General features: G+C 41.5%; 1 protein-coding gene across 3 annotated transcripts in view; it reads left to right on the forward strand.

The window, feature by feature from the left end:
* si:ch73-63e15.2 (protein strawberry notch homolog 2) overlaps nt 1-20,570 on the forward strand; it is a 79,138-nt gene that overhangs the window by 17,031 nt on the left and 41,537 nt on the right. For 2 of the 3 annotated variants that reach the window (XM_049589053.1, XM_049589054.1), the window contains exons 2-4: nt 1,536-1,762; nt 2,836-2,921; nt 15,344-15,467. In XM_049589053.1, the coding sequence (XP_049445010.1) occupies nt 1,655-1,762; nt 2,836-2,921; nt 15,344-15,467 (318 nt within the window). In that variant the 5' untranslated portion in view covers nt 1,536-1,654. Of the gene's footprint in view, nt 1-1,535; nt 1,763-2,835; nt 2,922-14,544; nt 14,704-15,343; nt 15,468-20,570 lie in introns of those variants that run through there. The other variant, XM_049589056.1, reaches the window with a different exon arrangement.

Below are 20,570 nucleotides of genomic sequence, written 5' to 3' on the forward strand. Positions count from 1 at the left end.
TTAAATAACAGTCACTGAAGTCCAGTGTATCAATGAGTTTTTCCACACTCTTTCACACATCTAAAATTTTGATGTGGTATTGATTAGGGCTGAACGATATATCGTTATCGTATCTATACCGAGATATGAACATGCAAGATATTAATATCCCAAAAGGCAACGATATTGACGATATAATTTCCCCATGAGTTTCCCCAGCTTGACCTGCATGTGCAGCTCAGCCAATCACAAACATCCTTTTTACGCTTGCCCTAAATGTACAGCTAAGGCCAGCTAATCACAAACCTCATTTCCTGCTTGCCTTGGATCGACAGCAAAGCCAGCTGATCACAAACATCCCCTTGAGCGAGGGAGACGTGCTGCTGCTAGCAACTTGCTAGTACACACAACACATTTGCGACTAAAAATAGTTTTGTTCGAGCAAAATAAATCATTCAGCACGCTGTGTGAGTGCAGATTTCAACCAGCTGCAGAAACGAAAGGCAAAACCTACCGATTGTGGGTTGAACGGGGGTCACAGACGGGAATACGGCGGAGCGCTATGGCCGCCGCAAGATAACGTGGTTTACCGGCGTTTCGCCGTACGTGAAGAGCCTGGTGACGCGAGGTATTGGCGACCGAGAAGCCCGACTCCAGGTGAATAAGTTGGTGTCACGACTGCCCAGTAGTACCTAAACAGCCGAGCCGTGGCGGCACACAGGTATGTGATGTGTCAGAGGAGAAACAAGCCGTTCACATTTCCACAAACCTCACCACACTTGTTGTGACTGTTCTTTACTTGTCAGGGGAGGAGAGTGGCTGGTTGATTTTTATTTTATTTATTTATTTCATTTTGATCCCCCCTATGTTCATCACTTATTGATGCTGTTTTTGAAGTATGTCAATAAATAATTTATTCCACTGAAATATCATTGATGTATTTTAGAAAAGTGATTTATCTTTTTATAAATGACAAAAGGCACATCTGCCTCATTTTTTCTGTGGTATCGTGATACTACTCAGAACTGTGATACTTTCACTGGTATCGTACCGTGGGTCCCAATTTTGGTACCGTGACAACACTACCGAGTACTGTATGAACAGTGCCTTGCAATAAAAGACACGGCAGGGACATCTGGGGCCTCCTGTGTCAAGCCCAAGCAAGGTCAGATTGCTGATGCATTCAGTAGCATAATGCCATACCAATCGACGTCCAGCAGGTACAAAGACAATACAAACGCTATAACGTACCATATTGCTACACATGATTCCTGTGTATTCAGTCACTAAAGAGGGCTTCCAGAAAATGGTTTGGACCTTTTTTTTTTTTTTTTTTTTAAATAAAGAATGCTTAGTTTTCACTGAACCCATAGTCGTATCGTATCGGTATCGAGATATCTGGCATAAATATCGAGATATGAAATTTTCTCCATATCGTTCAGCCCTAGTATTGATCACTGTGTTTACTGGAACAAATTCCCTGCATCCCTTCTAATGTCTCTTTCCTCTTCTCTCTCCCTCTGCTACTTCCCCCCCGTATCTCCTGTCTTCCTCAGGTCATGGAAAGCATTTGCCCCTGTTAGAAGTGCTATCTCAGACACAGCCAGCAGTTGGGTGGCGGTCGGAGGGTACATAGCCTAAGTCAGCTGGTGGTCATGTGTGAAGCTGTGGTCTGATGCCCACCCTCCCCTCAGCGCTGGCCATGGACGGGGAGAACTACCTGCATCCAGAAGGCCCTCAGCTGGACAGCAGCTTGTTCTCTGTGGCCCCCTCTAACATGGAGGTATGCTCAAGGGATATTTTTGTATTTATTTAGATGGCATATATATTTTTGATTAATTTACACTGTAGTTATGGACATGACTACAATGCTACTACTCTCTTTTATGTTTCACTTTTACAGAAGTCAGAAAATTGGGGCATTTTACTGTCGCCTAACGTTCTTTTTAGGATATATGAAGCATTGAAGCAATGAAAATATAAGTGCTAGAGATAGCTTAAGCAATCCCACAAGATTGTACTTTAATATATTAATTGCATGTGTCTAAGTACAGCACAGTGTGTTCTTACACAGCGGTATTTAATGACATAATGACCAAGTTAAACTGGATTCATCATATTAGCTGTTTTCTTTATACTTGCCCTGTTATGTCATACCCAGCATCGTGGGTGAAGACACTTCAGCTGACACAATACCTCAGATATTTACCGTCTGTTGAGATCTGAGCGCTGGTGTACGGGACTTCTGCAGAACAGTCTCGAAATGTGTGAGAAAGGAAGTGATCCTACTTGTGGTATTAATTGCCAGGCGCAGCTGCTTGTGGAATATTTGCAGTTCTCGTGAAGAGGAGACCAAATATCAAGGGGCTGTGTCACCCAAATTTTCTCACTTATCCTCTCAATGTCTACTTTGTTTGGTTTTATCTCCTGCCCTCTAAAATTCCTACTGTCCTTGTAGTGTTTTTGGTTAATGGAAGTTTTGTTTTTTGGTGCTCACTGTATTAAGAAATGACGTGTGGATAAAGTGTCAGTTTGAAGTGGAAGATATCTCTTTTATGACCACTAATAAATTCCATTCACTCACTCTGTAATGGGATAGCGACAGAAACTCCGGAGAAATTCTCAAAACCTCGCCTCATAAAACTGAAACTGTTTACCTATCCAGATACCATCAGGGATAAGTAGTCAAAGTATTCTCTAGAACTGAACTGTAAACATAACAAATAAAGCTCAGCACATCATTTTTGCTGTTAATTTTGCCAAAACATTAATCACAGGAGGGATAGACACATTGCACTTGTCCAGTGTTTGATTTCCGTGCTGTTTTTTGTAACATTTCATTTTGTTCTGTTTCAGAGTTCAATATATGCCTCTGGTTCCTGGGGATCCTACTCTCAGCAGGCTGGATACAGCATACACTGCCCTATGCAATCTGGAAACCAGTAAGTTAATACACATTCACAAACAAGTTTGACAGTACCTTGCCTTATCATGAGCTGAGAACGACAGTACATCAGCTGAGAACTTTTCGTTCTGCGCACCAGTTCATACATGGTGGCTGAGAATGTTCCATAACAAATACCAGCAGGCCGTGGCCTTTAGATTGAGGGCTGCAAACTGTTGAAATTCGGCAACAACTACCCACAGGAGTTTCACACATGAGCTAACAAAACATCCCATAAACCTTGGGACTCTCAAGTATTACACATTTACAGATACTGTGGTGTGTTTGTTGAGGGCGCCTTATAAATATTTTGCCAATGTTGTGCATATTTGATTCATGCATTACTGCATGTGACCGAGACAGCCACATCCACATGGCAGACTAACACACTTCCCCTTTATTTATAGACCTTCTGATTAGGGCACACAGACTGAGTTATATTATGAGTTATGAGTCACGTTGATATTGTACAAGACAGATACCATAAATTCAGATTTGTGTATTCTGTAAAAGTATTTTACCCAAGGAGTTTTTGGACCACAGGAAGAGTAGCTGATGTATCTAAATCAACAAATGGGGATCCTAATGAATATGAAGATCCAAAAGTCACTAGGTATATATTCATATTGTGAAATTTTCAAATAGAAGTATCTAGAGTTGGGTACTGAACACAGTGGTTTTAAGGGTACTGACCAAATTACACTTGTACTACTGAGGACAGATTCCTGTTGATCTATTGGTGCCAAAGTTCAGTATCTGAGAGCGCATCTGGGTGAGAATGCTGGGCTTAGACAAGAGGTGGAAGTGCCGTGAAGCATCCCAAAGCCTGGAAGCCAGCCATGGTGCTCCAAGGCCTTCAAATGAGCCACTGGGTTCAACTTAAGACAGGAGGAGGAAGTCCCCTGAAAATGCAGATCCAAAATGCTGATCTGCCGCAATAGTTTTGGGGTCCAGTTTATTTTATTTTCTATATTATTTTAGCCGAGTATCAGGGTATAAATTTAGCTCAATTCACTGGTTAAATTCTGGTAAAATGGCTGGTAGATTTGCTTCACTCACCAGCCAAAACTACAATGATGATCTATTGAGCGGCTGGTAAAATTGGAACATTCTCAAACCAATTGGCTTGGGGATAAAAAAGATAATTTTGCAGCCTGCCTTGTGTCACTGCTAGACAGAAAAACACAGAGGAGCAGAATTGCTTTTTAATGTACTAGGCTACTCCTGCTGCTTCTTCAAAAGTCCAATTTTGTTATTACAAAGAAAGTAAAGTACCAAAAAAGGTACCACTGTGTAATGGTCCCAAAATCCAGGTACCAGTATTGGTTCAAATTTGAATGGTACCCAGCCCTAGTCAGTGCTTAAACTGGAATGTGATCGATGTTGCTTCACTCTTAATTGAGTAACTTAAAGGCTACGTATGTGCCCTCTAATTATTGTGATGCTGTGCAATAAAAACTGTGGCTGCACCATCATTCTGCACCCTAAAGGTAAAAGTTTTACCCTTTCTATAAAGGTTGAACATGTTTGAACAGGGACTAAAGTGTTTCAGACACTTCCATTGATTGATTATAAATTATTAGATATTATTTGGTCCTGTCATTGCATTCATGACACCTCAAGCGACCTAACACATCAGGCCAATGCATGGCTTTTAACCTTACATTCCACCACTGGCCCACGTCACCACTGGGAATGGCCTTTATCAGACCTCCTTCATTTCCTGTAGTGTGTGGTCTGGTGTCACCGTGACTTGAACATCTTGCAACCCTCCTCCGTTTTAATGACCTCACCACTTAATGAGAGATGTTTGTCTCTTTCCTCCTGCATAAGGTGTGTGTATGTGTGCATGGGAGAATGCTGTGCAACATGTTGTGTACACTGGCTGTGTAACGTAAGCAACACGTCAACAGAGCAGAAGCAGCTGCAGTCTTTGTACGTGTCTGCATTGCATCCGCCGAGCCACAGCACTGCTGTGCGCTCAAATGATCACAGCTCAATACACTATTGATGTAGATGACAGATGCAGCTGAGCCACTTGTCTGAATTGGTCAACATGCATTTTCTTACATGGCCTCTGTTAAGTGGGGCTTTGGCTTGGCTTTTGTGAATAGGTGTTTCAGTTAAGGATGGAAATGTGTTTTAATATAGTTGACATTTAAACAACATGTCAGCAACTCCAAGACCAGAGAAAAGGCACGACACAGAGAGCAGAAGTATGAAAGGAAAAGAGAGAAACTATGGTGGCGACCTCTAGCTCACCTGGTAGAGTGAGAGCCCCATATAGGCTGAGGCAGCGGTGCAGGTTCGACTCTGACCTGCCATCTTTTATTGAGTGGCTTCCCTCTCTCTCTGTCCCACATTTCTTGTCTATCTTAAGCTGTACTATCAGTGTCTTAAAAACTGCTAACATCAGCATGGTATTGTTTTTACCAGTTCAAACATAAAGAATGTGTGGATTAAATTTGAGAGTGGCGTGGGCTTTTTTTTTTTTTTTTTTTTTTTTTTTTTTTTTAAATCTACATACAGTATCTGTAGTATCTGTTTTGTGATTCAGTGGATAAGACTTATTTTAGAGACAAGATTTCACGCTATGTGAGTCAAAACTTTTTAAATGACTTGGATTTAGTCATCACCAAACCTGCGACACACAAACCCAACTCGGGAAGTGTTTGCTCAAGTAGTGGTGTTTTGTATTGTTATTGCTGTGTGCGCAGTGTTTCTTTAAAAGTTCAAGCAGCGGATGACGTGTGTGCACGGTCTGTGGTTTTCAGGTTCACTCAGAGCAGAATTTTCTGACATCAAGCCGGTTTTACAAAACCCTTATGTCACTCTCTGTCATACAGTTTACAAATATCATGATCAGAATCAAAATGTGTCTGATTAGAATGAGATCAGTGTGATTAAATATCATCTTGTGACCTCACTGTTTTCTTGTAAAGGCTCTCCTCTTGAAAGTCCTGTGGTTTGAAAAGGTATTCATGCAGTTACTCTTTTCTTCCATGATCTCAAGGCTGATGCTTAGTACAATTGACTTGCACTATACAGTCATGATGTAATTGATTGAACTTTACAGCCTGTAGCTGTCTACTCACATTGCCATTGAGAACAGGCAGAGGACTTAATAGATCACATTGCACCAGTGAGGAAAAAATGTGAATGGGTCAGTGCTCTGTTTGTGCTGATTGATGCACTGACTGATGTGCTCACTCACCTCTGCACGGCTGAAACCATTCTTATGTGTAGAGATAAAAATGTCTGGAACAGGAACTATTATAGGTCACAACACTGGAGTATACAGAGCTTAGACATCACAACAGCAACGTAATTCAGTCTAATACACTACCCCTCTAAAACGTAGTGTTTTTATAAGAACTGATGTTCTGTGTTTACTGAGACTGTGTCAAAGAAGTGTTGGTTCTTTTCCATGGGTATGACTTGGTGTGTTGCTGTTCTCTGTTAAATGATAGGGCAGTTTCTCCAACTTCAGTTGAGACCTCACATGAGTCACTTGACATTCATGTTCCAATTGCTAATTCCATATGGTGACTAAGAAAACGGGGTGACAGGCTAGAAAAGCTTTAGAAGTCCTGACATTTTGGTGCTGGCACACGGCATGGAATGCTGCTCTGCACAGGCGAACTGGCATTTTGCTGCCACAGCGGGAGGAGAGACACAGGAGAGGGCGTGCCATTGTCAATCAAGCAGCACACTGCAATCTTGGTGCCAAGGATAACTGTGCCTTCATTGGTCGCCTGCCTGCCTGCCTGCCTGCCTGTTCAAAACACATCCACATCCCAGCCCACCTGTGTTCTATAATACTGTGTCTTTGTGTTTGGTGATGGCACACACACATATAAACCTCTGTATTCATGTTTGGCTTGTCTTTTCTTTGTACGCTCTTCAACCAGCTCAATGCAGGCAGCAGTTTTATTCTGATTATTAAAGGTATGCTATGCAGGAATTGATGGTTACTGTTTGTAAACATAGGCTGTACAGAATCATGGTTGTAACGCCATGTCGTCACCCATTGGTTTGTGGACACCTGTTTTGAGTTTAGGGCTTCAGCCGTCTCCATCTTGTTTTTTTTTTTTTGTTTTTTTTTTTTTTTGAAGCCAAAAGTGACCATATTGGACTAGAGGGCGAAGCTGTGGGGGAGCGTGTCATAGAGTGTGTCTCACATTGCATACTTCTGTTCTAAATCACGTAGGAAAGAAACAAGCACTCTCAAAATAAATCCACTCAACAGGTGCATGGCCAAAAGCAGCAGAAAAAAAGAAAAGAAGCCAGCACTCACAAATGTCCTTTTGGTAAATTTAATAAACCAACTTGGGTGGCGTTACCAGAAACACAGACGTTTCGACAGAAAGTCTTCTGCAGAAGACTTTCTGTCGACGCCACTTGGGTGGCGTTACCAGAAACACAGACATTTTGACAGAAAGTCTTCTGACTTTCTGTCGAAATGCCACTTGGGTTGGTTTATTAAATTTACCAAAAGGACATTTGTGAGTGCTGGCTTCTTTTCTTTTTTTATACTTCTGTTCTAAACACTTGATATTTTTAGTACACAAGTCCGGTAAGTGCAGTCACACTGCATAGTACGGGAAAATGCTGTGTACTACTGGCGCTCTCGAACGGTCCAAAAGTTGAGTGTGGAGTGATGGACACTTCTCACCTTCATAGCTTCCGCTAAGACACAACAGCTGACATGGTGGCTGGGGACAACAAGGACCCTGAGCTAGCTACAGTGAACACCGCCACATTATACAAATGTTAGTTATAAATGTTTTTTGCACTAAGTACTAATACTGTTGGCGAACAGAAGCTGTCAGTAATGTTTGTTGGGTCTGTAATGATTTTGTACTGCAAACAATAATGCTAGCTTGCTAGCGAATGTTAGTATTCGCTAGCTAGCTAACTTGCTGCTAGCACCAGCGGCACACTTTAATCAGCATTGACGTTGTGGTCTAAGTTTAGTTTATGTTTGGGCAGAGATAGTGGTCATATGTTGGTGATAATGCTCCATTGTCCGTATGCAATTCACTGTTAAAAAAGAATACGAAGAAAAAGTGGCAGTTTAAAAAAAAAAAAAGCCGTGCCCTATTGAAATTAGCGCACCAAGCAAGAGCCCATTGAAGTGTACTAACGGAAGTATGCAATTTGAGGCACACTTGATAGACTCCAGCGACGCCTCGCAGACAGCCTCTTAAGGCCCGAACATACTCGGGCGTACTATAAGCGGAGTGGACTCCGCCAGGAATGTCCACAGTCATTCAGGCTTTCATAGTCGAGCGCACTTCTGCATTGTAGTTTCCTGTAAAAATGTCCTTGAAAAATCCCCGCAATGTGAAAAACACTTGCCGAGCAGTCACTGGTGCACGGAGCGGAGTCCACGTGGTCGTAAAATCTGAGCTTTGCGCGCACAGGGCTTGCGGACGTCCGCTTTGAGTCCGCACAGACCTCCGCAGAGTCCGTTCTACGTACGTTCCACCCGAGTATGTTCAGGCCTTTACTCAGGTGGCCTCTCCCCCTCCGGAGCAAGCCTTAAGTGGCCATTTAAGGAACTGCAGTTTCTGGCACATCCTAGTTGGCTTTATTTTCCAGCCTTGAAGGTTGCTGCTTGTTTGTTAACAATATTGCCAGCCAGAATGAAAGCAAACCCCAGATACACTCTCGTTCGCTGTAGTTGTGTCATGTGCATGGAGTTTTTGTAGCTAACTCTTTGATGCGTGCTGCTTTCAGTCTGGCACCTGGTTGCTGCATCTTACTTAAATCCTGACCTCACCTGTGCACTGCAACCACAAATGTCCCAAACACAGTAAAAATAAATAAAATAAAATAAATAAACTACAGAGAGATTAGAGAGGGAATATGTTTGTAAGAGTCTCCACCAGTGGTTCCCAACTGGTGGGTCATGGTCCAAAAGTTGATCACAGGTCCAGTCTGAACGCACCACAAGTGACACAAACATGTCAAGTTTGTATAAAACACACTTTATTTTTAAATACTGTGAATTTCCGGCACAGAGTTTTTATTTTGAGGTGCCATTTTCTGCTGTAGAGTGAGGGAATAACAGACAGCTACTTAACAGAGACAACGACTAATGACTAAGGAGAAATCTGGACCCATGGCAGGACCAGTTGGGAACCACTGGTTTATACATTTTTTTATTTAGGACAAACCCTTCATAGTGAACCTTAAATGTCAGCGAGACAAAAAGGTTTATGAGTGATTGTGCCCATCATTTGTCATCTGTTACCCACAACAGCAATAGTATCTCCTGCTGATGGCCTTTCCTTTACCCTCTGACTCTCTTTCCAACAATCTGAAGGCAGCAGTTATCTGTTCCACTGTCAAGCCACAGTCACACCCAGCACATCTGCTGGTTACATTTTAGTGGAACCAGCACCAGAAGAACCACAGAAACTTCCGTGCATGTGTGAACATCAAACTTGGTGGTTATGATTAATTACCTAGATTATTTTCCACTGTAATATAAATCATCAGTTGTGCGTAGGAGATTGAGGCAGTGACACAGTTATGAAAAACTGTAGATCAATTAAAATTTCTCTCCATTAATAACTCCCTCAGGACTGTTTGCTCTTACTGATCCTTGTCCTGGTGTCTCCTGGTGTGGATGTTAACGTCCTCAAACACCTTCAGAGCTGAAAGCCAGAAACTTACTCTCATATTCACAATGGAAAATATGTCACCGTCTATGTCTTACAGACCACACTGTACATGCAAAACCAAAGTACGGTGTAATGCAGTACAAAGCTCTGCAGTCTTTGTTAAAACTACCTAAATTATTTTGGGTTTTCCGGTTGTTTTCATATTCAGTTTTTTTTTTAAAGAGGGAAAAAAAACGCCTGCTGTTTTGAATCATTTCAGCAAACAACAGTTAACAGTTTGTGGTAGTATGGTGAAGTCTGTCCCACACAGCCGAGTCTGGGTGTTTGTTTACAGCAGAAGAATAAGAAACAGACCACAAATCTGCTTCTATTTTTATGTCTTGTTTATTTCTGATTGTCTATGACCAACTCTTAAGTTATGAATCATGAAGGCTCGTGTGTGCAGTATTTAAGCTTAGTGTGACTCTTTGAAATAGGACTATATTATATTGGTTGACAATTAACATATTATCTTACTATAGACTACATGTCAAAGAGATTTACAGAAAAAAAGAGCTTCTGTCTTTTACCGTTCTCTTTTTGATGCATTGAGAATGTGATTCAAGCTGAACTTTTCGATATCCTTACTCCAAAATTTAGCCTGACCTGCTGGCTGCTTCCTCTCCATTATTTACCAGTAATACTGCCTGTGGTCATACTGAAGTGTTTCCCAGCGCTGTGAGTCAAAGTTCACTTATTGCAATCTGCTGATAGCATGAGATTTCATGATTGTGTTGGCTTGAGGAAGAGAACTTCCTAGGAATCTTAGCAGTTGGTTATTGTAGTGTGTTGGTGTGTACTGTGTGGTGTCAGTGCATCCAGTTAAGTCTTTGAGGAACATGTTTTTCTATTGAAGTAACATGAAACTGTTGACTCTCATTCTGATGTGATTATATTTCATCACAGGGAATTTCATAGAACATTTGTCTTGTAATACATTTGAATTTGTATTTGCATAGTCCTGCTGCTTACTTGAACACAACAACAATAGTTAGTAGTTCATATATTTATATTATATAAAAATGCAATGAGTTGCTCCTTTCTAAAGGAAGAAACATTTCTTAGAAGCTGGAGTTTAACTTACAGTTCAAGGTTGTTCAAACTGCATTCAAATACAAATCTAAACTGAAAATCTACCCTGAAACACGCATAAAATAACCTGAAATGCAGTGGAACATGCTGTGTAGTGCAGAAATGGGACAATATTCACTTTGTCTTAACCCACAAAAAATCCCTTACAAGTTCTTTAGCCATTAGTCCCTTCATCAATACATAAAGGCTGTGTCTTTTGGTGGAGTTTTTAAAGGGTATATCTGTTTTTGTCTTAACAGGACTTAAAGTAAATCTGTGTCCTGTTCAAGTCCTGCATGTATGCATTATCTCTGCTGATATAAGCTGTAAATAATAATTTTGTTATTGTCATTTTGGGCTTTATGTTTTTGTGTTATTGCAAGTCCTGCTACTGTTGAGGTATTAGTGTGTTGAAAGGATGTTATTTAGTTGCTAGGTGAGTGTGTTTAAAGATCAAGCTCCCGATAAACTGCAACATGAAGCTTTATGACTGACCCACAATATAATGTTTGAAACACAGTAGTTCCAACACTAGAAGTCCCCTTATTATAAAGTTTTCAACAAACAAGGTATCTCAGGAAATACTAGTGTGAAAGTACTAAGTGTGAGAAAATACTATCTTTGTAAATTGACATTGTTACATGTCTGACTGGTATGTATTTAGTCTCAAATATGAGATTGCGAAACAATAGCAAGGTTCAAAGGATAATGTGTACACAGCCTCAGGCTGCGTAGTATGGGAAGGCTTCATGTACATAAACAGTAAGTCACTCAGCGCCTTTGGCTGAGAGCCCCTGATCAGCTTTGTGTTGTTGGATAGCAGCTGATGCAGGCATGCCAAGACTTCTGCTGTAATAATATCACTGTCATATCAGTGTTGGCTGAAGGGCCAGGAAGGGGATTTCCAGTGCGGATGATCGTTACCAATAATCATTCACGGCGCTATGATCTTTCCGAGAAACAGATTCTATACCTGCACTTTGTAATCACATTACTTTTTTTTTTTTAATTATTTTTGCCACTGGTTATGACTACAATAGTTACACTGTCTTTTTCCAATTTTATTGTCACACTTGAGGACCAGTGTGTTGGATTTAGGGGGATGCATTGACAGAAATGGAATTATTCATGATTATGTTTTCATTAGTGTGTACTCACTTGAAACCAAGAACCTTGTTTTGTTAGCTCAGAATAGGCCTTTTATATCTGAATTGGTAGCAGGTCCTCTTCCACGGAGACCAACATGTTGCACCAGCATGCTCCTGTAGTAGCCCAGAGCAGACAAACCAAAGTTAGGGTGTTAAGGTGAAGACCACTGAAGGTTCTCCGACATGCTTGGAAACAGAGGAGTGAGGGGAAGCAAATTTAGGATAACAAAGGCATGACCCAACCTACTCTGCCTCACTTATACCCCCTTTTGACTGTCATGTCCTGGCTTGGCTTGGCTTAGCTTGGCTTGGTTTGGTTTGGTTTGGTTTGGGCTGTCAGCCCAGTGCAGCAGGGATTTGCGTCTCCATTACAACAGGGCTACCTGCTTAAAGATGTGTCTTAAACTGATGACGGCTTGTCTTGAGTGATGTTTAAAAGTAGCAGGCTGATCCCCCGTTATTTTTGCTGCATGTGTGTTTCCATCACACAGCAGGGCAGGTTAAATAAGTTTACCTGTAGGAGGTGAGCGGTTTGCAGAGGTGCAGTAAGAGCCTGTTGTCTGCAGCTCTTCATCAACATCTCACAGTGGCTGTTTCTGCTTCTACTTTCCTCCCTGCGGTATAATTGGAATTGCCTTTATCGAAGAAAGCCACTAACAAAGCTCTGCTAATGCAGTGATAAACACATTTCATTTCCTATAGATTCTAAGCAATAAAAGTCTCCCATTATTTTGTTATGTTAAAACTTTTATTGTGAAGCAGCAAAATAAGAAAATCTTGAGTTTTCAAGCAGCAGCTTTGTGCAACCTCTAATTCGGAGGATAGTGAACATGAAACAGTAAAATAAAGCAGATATCTAAAGAACAAATTGGAAACACGAGACAAACTAAACTAGGGCTGCACGGTATATGCGGTAGACGGTAGAAATGATATAAATTTGGCCCACGGAAGAGATTTGAGCTCTACCGTCCTATCGTCGATGACGTCATCGCACCTGCCTCAGTGTGAAAATGGCTGCGAGCACAGAGACAGCGGAGCAAGAGGAGCTGGTTCACGTCCGTGATTTAGCGTAGCACGTGCAACATGTGTTGCTGGAGAACTTGTGAGTGAGTGAGTTAATGTCTTATGAACAGCCCCGGACTTCTCAGACTCTTTTAGCGACTTACCTCTCAGAGGGAACTCATTCAGTGTCTCCTCTGGCAGCACCACAGCGTCTCTCCCTCTCCTCTCTCGCCGTGCGCACACAGGAGTTGGTTTTCGGAAAGAGAGTTTGTCATAAACCTTTGGTAATGTAAACCTATGTGACACTAGGGGCTCCACAAAAAACTCCATATGTGAATGTGTGATAGTTATGGTATCATAGCAGCCTGTCACAGGTTACAGTGTGATGATTAGAGGAGAAATGGCAGAGCATAAAGGTCCAGGTGGAAAAAACACAACTCAGTCATTTAGGATTTTGCTAAAAGAAGGAAATCACGTTTTGATATAGATCCCAGGGGACATTTTGCACCATAGAGTACTGGGTTTTAATTTTGAGTTCTGAGATCTGCATTCTGCACAATAAATGCTCTAAAAAATACATTATATCTTTGCTTTTGTTGTTGTTGGGTTTTTTAAATCAATTTAGCTTTGCTAAGAGACTACAAAACCCATTCAGAAACACTTCTATTATAACTTTTACACCTAAATTTATACCGCGATATATACCGTTACCGTGAAGGGATTCGATTTATACCGTGATATAAATTTTAGGTCATACCGCCCAGCCCTACTCCAAACCACAGAGATTCAGTCAGAAGCTACAAAACTACTGAGAGGTGAACACAGACCAAGGTGAGTAGAGTCTTTCAACACACACAGCTTGTTTCATGTGGAGAAGGAAGTCATTGGGGGTTGGCTGCGGTCAGCTTGACATCAGAGAACGTCCATACCTGTTGCAGCTCGACATGGCTCAGCACGTTTTAACTGATAATGGAAACACAAATAGGCGCGGCATGGCTTGACTCAGCATGGCCAAAAGTGACAGCGGAAAAGACATTCTTGCCTAACCCTAACGAATCCCACTGCTCTTGCCTAAACCTAACCAACCCAACCAGTGTAGGCAATGAGTACTAACCAATAAGAGGGAGAATAGGGCGAGTCATGCCTACGTTATCCTAGGGGTTGGGAAGGGGTATTCAGTTTGTCGTATGCAACGTCACCACTAGATGCCACTAAACCCCACACACTTGTCCTTTAATTTCTTTTTCATAAACATCTATGCATTTGTAATCAGTCTTTATTTTTTCAGGAGTAAGTACATCACAACCCAGTGATATTTATGGTTATTTAAAAAATGTTGCTGAATTTTGAAAACAGATACTCAACAAAAATGTAACATTTGAACATGGACATGGTTAAATATTGAATTTTGCTGCATGTTGTTTGCGAAATTCAACAAAATAAACCAGAGCAACCACATTTTTATAGACTTGATTCTATACACTTGGCTAAAGGCTTCTCTTTCATCCTCTTGGTGTGTTTTGAACTTAAATCAATCAGTCTCACTGATCTCTGGCCTGTGGTTGAGGACCCAGAGCCAAATCCTGTGAATAGCTTTGGCCGAGCTCAATCCCTCTGAGCCCAAGCCCTGGCACATGATTGGATGGGAGGAAGGTGGGAGGGCACGGTTGCAGTTCCACCTTAACAAAGCTTTGGTTTTGCTTTCGTTTTGAGTGTCTGTCCACTTCTGTGAGACGGTTGTTGCGTTATGATGACTTGCACTCAGCAAGAAACTGAAAATATTTCATAATGGAAGTAAAAGGTGGTTGTACCTGTGTCTGATATTAACACTAGGCTCAAGGAGTATGGTTGTTACTAATGAAAGTTGGAGTTTGGATCCTCAAAGCGGGTAGGAGCTGTTCTTTTTCTCTAATGTTTGACTTTCTGTCGATATCTTGCTCTAACCCTCTCTCTCTTTCACCTCATTAAACCTCTAACTCTTTCTGCCTGTCTGACTTGATATATGTGTTTCTGTTATCCCTCTTGTATCTTTGACAGGTCAAGTTGCTACTCTATTGGCTTTGAACACCTGAATTCTCAGACTGTTTGATTTAGAAAAAGCGTATTGCTTCACTCCACTGGCATCAGTTCATTCTTTAATTAAATTTTCAGACCGTAGTCAGTAAACAAAACTGAAAGTGTTTCACTTGTTGCCCTCTTGTGATGTGTTGAACTTGCTGATAACATGATGTAATGCAGCAGTATAGTGTTAGATCACTTTATTTAAATATTAGATTACTAGGTAACCAGCTTGAGAAAACATCATCCAATGTTCCGGCTGTGACACTTGATCACATAAGATACTCTTCAGTGCTCCTTTCATTCCTCCACCAGAGCTGCTTATTGCACAGTAGTTGAAGGCCTGGTTGTACTTGGCAGCTGTAAAGTGTAAATTTGTGTAACTGTATGAGGTTGAAGAAAACAGCGTGTGTCAGTTTTACTTGGAGATGTCGCTGTTAAACAAACTAAACCTCCTCTTTCCCCTCCAGGCAATACCACTTGAACAGCAGCACTACCACCACCACTCCGGATGTGCACATGGACATATACTCGGGATTCTCTGACATGGACTTTAATGGCCTCAACCTCCCTAGAAATGGAGACTTTTCCCAGGTTTGTTTCATGTATTATGTGCATTTCCATTCTTTTCCTCCATCTGTCCCTTTCTTGCTTATCAGAGGGACGGACCGTTCCTCCCACCCACTCTTTTCATCCTGTGCTCCATGTGTATTCAGCTCTGCTCAATTTACCATAGTGCAGCCTGATTAAAGGCTAGTGTTGTCTAGACGACTGTAGCAGTACCTGCCCCATTCCTGTCAAGGCATGTCATTAATAAGACACTGTAATTTAACATTCTTCTACACTTCCACACCGCATCTTGAGAAATCACTGTTAGGTAAACCCAGAATCTCTTTGTAATTTTCAGTCTCGCTTGGCATGTGTCCACATGTGAGATGTGTTGCTGAAAAGTTAATAATTTGAGTTTCCTTGAGATTATCCCCAACCTTGTTGGACACAGCTCAAAGACTCGGATGTTCATTTCAGGACGCGTTCGTCTTAGACATGGTCAGTGAAGTAAAGGTGCAGGCTTCAACTCACTCGTATATTTACCTCACCATTCCAGATGATTTCTGTCCATCATTTGCATTTTCTGTTTCTGTGCACTTGTGTGTCCATCCAGCCAGATCCTTATAGTTAGAATCACATGAATAGGAGCCAATTGTACTGACACAGACCAGTGAGTTTCTAATCTGAAGCCTATTTGTGTTGAGCTGATGAGTGCCATTATGAAGCCATATTAAAATATGCTATGGTGATGAGTTTTAAAGAAGGGCAGTCATGGGTTACCAAGCAGACTTGCAGTGTCCCTTCTATGATTAGCCTGTCTGAGTGTAGAGAGGGTATAGCTGGATTCTCTTGGTTCAACATAAGGACAAAGCACTTAATAATAAAGAATGGGCTGAGGTGTGACAGCAATGGCAAGGGAAACACATTTCTTACCTTGATTATGTGTTTTTTTAAGGCTTTTCACTGAATAATGCAAAAGGTTCTTGGAGTATCAGTGTAAACTGCTGTTGACCTGAATTTTATGTCTCTATATGTCTCCTTATGAATTTATTCTTCAAAGAGCAGGGGATATTTTATTTTCTGTAAATAAAATCACTGTGCACATTGTTTAATAATGAAACCTAGCAAATGAGGAGCAAAAATGAAAGCCCTTCTCACACAGAGGTCAAGCAATAGGGCCACAACAAACACCTTTCGGGATGCTGGCTTTGCTTATTTATACAGAACCTGACAACACCGGCATAATTAGTGGTGGGGGAAAAACCGATACAGCATAGATAGTATCAGTATTTTTTTTTTTTTTTACAATTTCTTGCACTAGATGTGCTCCCTTTATCCACTGCTCATTTTCATTCACTGCTGCTCATTATTATCCACTTCCTATTATTTTCATTATTATTATTATTGTTATTGTTATTTATCGCCGACTCTTGGATTTTTGTATTTATTTGTATGCCTAGTTATTTAAGTTTTTTAAGTCTAATTTTTAAATCTTTAATCTGACTCTCTTTCCTTGACTGCTGTAACACTGGAATTTCTCAATTATGGGATCAATAAAGGTGTATCTTATCTTATCTTATCTTACAATATTTTTTGTGGCAATATTGTGTGCAATATATCGCAATATATTTTATACTCAGCATATCAAAACATTTAAAATTGTAGTAGTATTGTATCATGTGATAATATCGTATTGTGGGTCCTTCACTGATTCCCACCCCTAGGTATAATTCTGCCCCTCTGTTTGATATTAGATAGCAGACACAAAAAAAGGCGTGACATAAAACACAATAGCGTTGGCCTCTAGTGAGATGTTTAGCATACCTGTCACGCAGCACTCCCTCAAGTTCAACAAGGGCATGACAGCAATAACAGTCATTTACAGTCCCTGTTTTATTGTGGCTGATCTTGTCCTCTGTTTGGAGTTCCCGGGCCTCATTGTCTCCCTGATTTGCAGACACGTTACATTGCTGTTCTTCTCTTTGAGTTAGCTGCTAACTGCTGCTATCTGCTTTTTAAATCTACTGTCAGTGGGTGTCAAACACAAGACATTGTGAAAACATGACACCTGTCCCATCCTGCCAGCTGTCCCTTTTACTCAGACATTGATTTGGCCATGTTACTATCACCGCTGCTGGCTGAAAGGCAAGGCAACTCTGTCCCCTCATTTGGCAATCGTACCTTTACAGAATGGCAGATGTGGCTCAAGAGGTAGACTGAGTTGTCTACTAATAGGAAGATCAGCAGTTGTGGCCTTGAGCAAGATGCTGTACCCCAAACTGCTGTAAATAAATGAGTGAATGTAGGGCTGGGCGGTATGACAGAATTTTCATATCATGGTTTTAAGAAAAAAATCATATCGGTTTCACGGTATTTCATGGTATTTTGCTCAGGTTCGGCCAACTTGACATGCTGCTGTGTTGTGCTATGGCCTATTCAAGTGCCGGAATTTGTTATTTACCTGACAACGCCTGAACACAACACAGGCTCCGCTCCATTCATTTGGGCTCCACTGACTGCGTACTGAAGCGACACGTAGAGAAGCCAGCGGGGTTGTTTACCGTTTGCTGAGCCGAGAGGCTGCACGTAGGCTGCATGAAATGTTAAAGCATTTTCCACCTAATTTATTACATATATTTGAGTTATCTACAAGTTTACTGTACTGTTTGTCATCTACTCGCTTTCAAATGTCCACCACGGACATTTACACAATGTCACGGATAAACATGGGTAAATGCATGAAAATAAATCATCACATATCACCTCTGATAATGGTTTATTCATTTAAAAACACACTGTGCACGTTTAGCACACTATTTCATGTAGTTTTTATCTGCTGGAGGGTCGCGTAGGGAAGCGTAGCGCGACAAAAATAGAAGAGCCGCGTAAAATAGAGAGTTGTTGCGCGACAGACGGGGGTTGTTGCGCTGCTCCCGTTGCCAGTGGAGCAGCTGTAATTGATTAACAGGGGGCGAACTGCTATGGGACTCGCGCCACTGACGTGCCCGGTGGAGCCTGGGCGTAACTGTCTCGGACTCGGGACGAGTTGTCTTCGGTCAGGAAAATGCGGTCCGAGCCGTGCTCTAGTGTGCTCACCTGCTTTGTGTGTGTGTGTGTGTGTGTGTGTGTGTGGGTGGGTGTGTGTGCATCGGGGCGAAACTCTGCCGTGCACGATACAGAGGGCAGAGGAGAATTGTAAACGGCGGAGCGCCGCTGCTAGTTGCATATAGGGGAAACACTGCTCTTTTTGGTATGAGTTCTTCTGGGTCATCGTGTACAGTTGCTTTGCTTTCAGGACTCTCTCTGGCAGCCATTCTCGCCTTTTCTATGCTCTCACTCTCACCATTCAAAACACAGCAATGCAATGAATTAAAGTTTATACATTTTACATTTAATTCATTGTAACACAGAAGGCAATTCCATTTGTTTGACAAACCACAAAATAGTATAAATGAGCCATCTGGCATTGAGGGATGTGTTTTTCTTAAACTGCTGTGTGCAGGAGCTCAGTTTGAGTTTTTTGTCTTTCTGGAGGCTACAGAGTCTTACAGCGTGAGGGTTTGATAAAAGCTTATATAATTTACAGTTAATTCAACTGAATGTTAAGCAAGTCAGATTTAGTAGGGTCCTTATAGGTGCAGGTTATAATGTGTTTGGCACAGGAACACTTGCAAGTTCTGGATAGGAGTCTTAACTAATGTTTGCATCAAGGGTCATTTCAGTTAAAGAAGAACAGTGTTATGTGTTATTTCAATCTAGTAGTAGTGGTCTGCGAGTGTTTGATGTCCATTTTAAGGCTGTGTTGTTTGTCTATGCAGATTTGGTTTCACTTCTTTAACCCCCCCCCCCCCCCCCCAAGTAGAGGTCTAATTCCCAAAAATCTTTCGTAATATATACTGTTGTTGACAATTTGAAACAGTTTGAAGAGAAGCATAAATAGATGCAAGAACTACAAAGTTTCACTTCATGTTTGAGTCCAGGTGTGATGAGCGCGGTGGTTCTATGGGAGAAAAAAAAATGAAGAGTGTTTGAAGTTATATTAAAATGTTTGGTTGTGTACAAGAACTACAAAGTTTCACTTCATGTTTGAGTCCAGGTGTGATGAGCGCGGTGGTTCTATGGGAGAAAAAAAAATGAAGAGTGTTTGAAGTTATATTAAAATGTTTGGTTGTGTACTTTAAATTTGGGGGATTTCAAGAACAAAGGCTGCATGTGAAGGCTTTTACGTACAAGAAAGTGATGTGTCATCCTCCTCACATGCATGAAGCACTGGCTTAGATTTTGTGATTCACGTGGGGTTTCCCTAGTTTTCCATCTGCCTGTTTTAACCCGTCGGACTGGCTATAGATTTCCTCCTTACAAGTAATTATGAGGGCTCATGATTATGTGATACATGCTGGATCTACTCATCTGCCAACGTATTTAGAAATGTACGGCTTTAGTTGTCATTTTTATGTGGTTTAGTTCAAATGAGCTCCTCCATCATGAGCAGCAAGTTTGGTTTCCCGGCAGTGGAGACGTGGAATGCTATGGTGCCTGAGTGAGAGAGAGACGTTTTGTGCTTGTGTTGTGCTTTCTCAGCTGTTCTTTCTAGTTGTGGACACTCCCTGCCATGTGAGGCATGCAGAGAAAATGTAAGTCACGGGGTCATCATGACTAAGCCGCCACCTCACACTCAGCCCCCTTTTTCATCTGCCCCCCACCCCCACCCCCCTTCACCATGACATGCATTTCTCCCTCTTTCCATCCACAACCAGAAACCAGGATTTCTTGTTGTCTTTGCACATAAACCGTGACAGTACAGAGGACATTCGGGGGGGGGGGGGGTTGACTTTATGGAATTGTTGATGTGATAGTTAAGTTTGTCAGGTGACTACCATGTTTATCTTCTCCATTGTCTTGTTTGAGTTACAGCTGTAGAGTCATTAGTGGATTCTCTTTTGGTTTGCTCGGCTTCCCGCAGCGTTATAGTTTGTTTATGCAGTTCACCAGAGCTCTGTTGGAATATCCTCATATTGTGAGGAGGCACACTGTTGGAGCATGAGGACAGGATATCTGTTTCTAGATTGCTGGTAACTTGAAAACAAGAGCCAAATGTTTGTTTATATAAGAATTAATAGACTCCAGTGTGAGACTTGATATCCTTCT

The sequence above is a fragment of the Epinephelus fuscoguttatus genome, linkage group LG10, assembly GCF_011397635.1.
Source record: "Epinephelus fuscoguttatus linkage group LG10, E.fuscoguttatus.final_Chr_v1".
Taxonomy (NCBI): Eukaryota; Metazoa; Chordata; class Actinopteri; order Perciformes; family Serranidae; genus Epinephelus; species Epinephelus fuscoguttatus.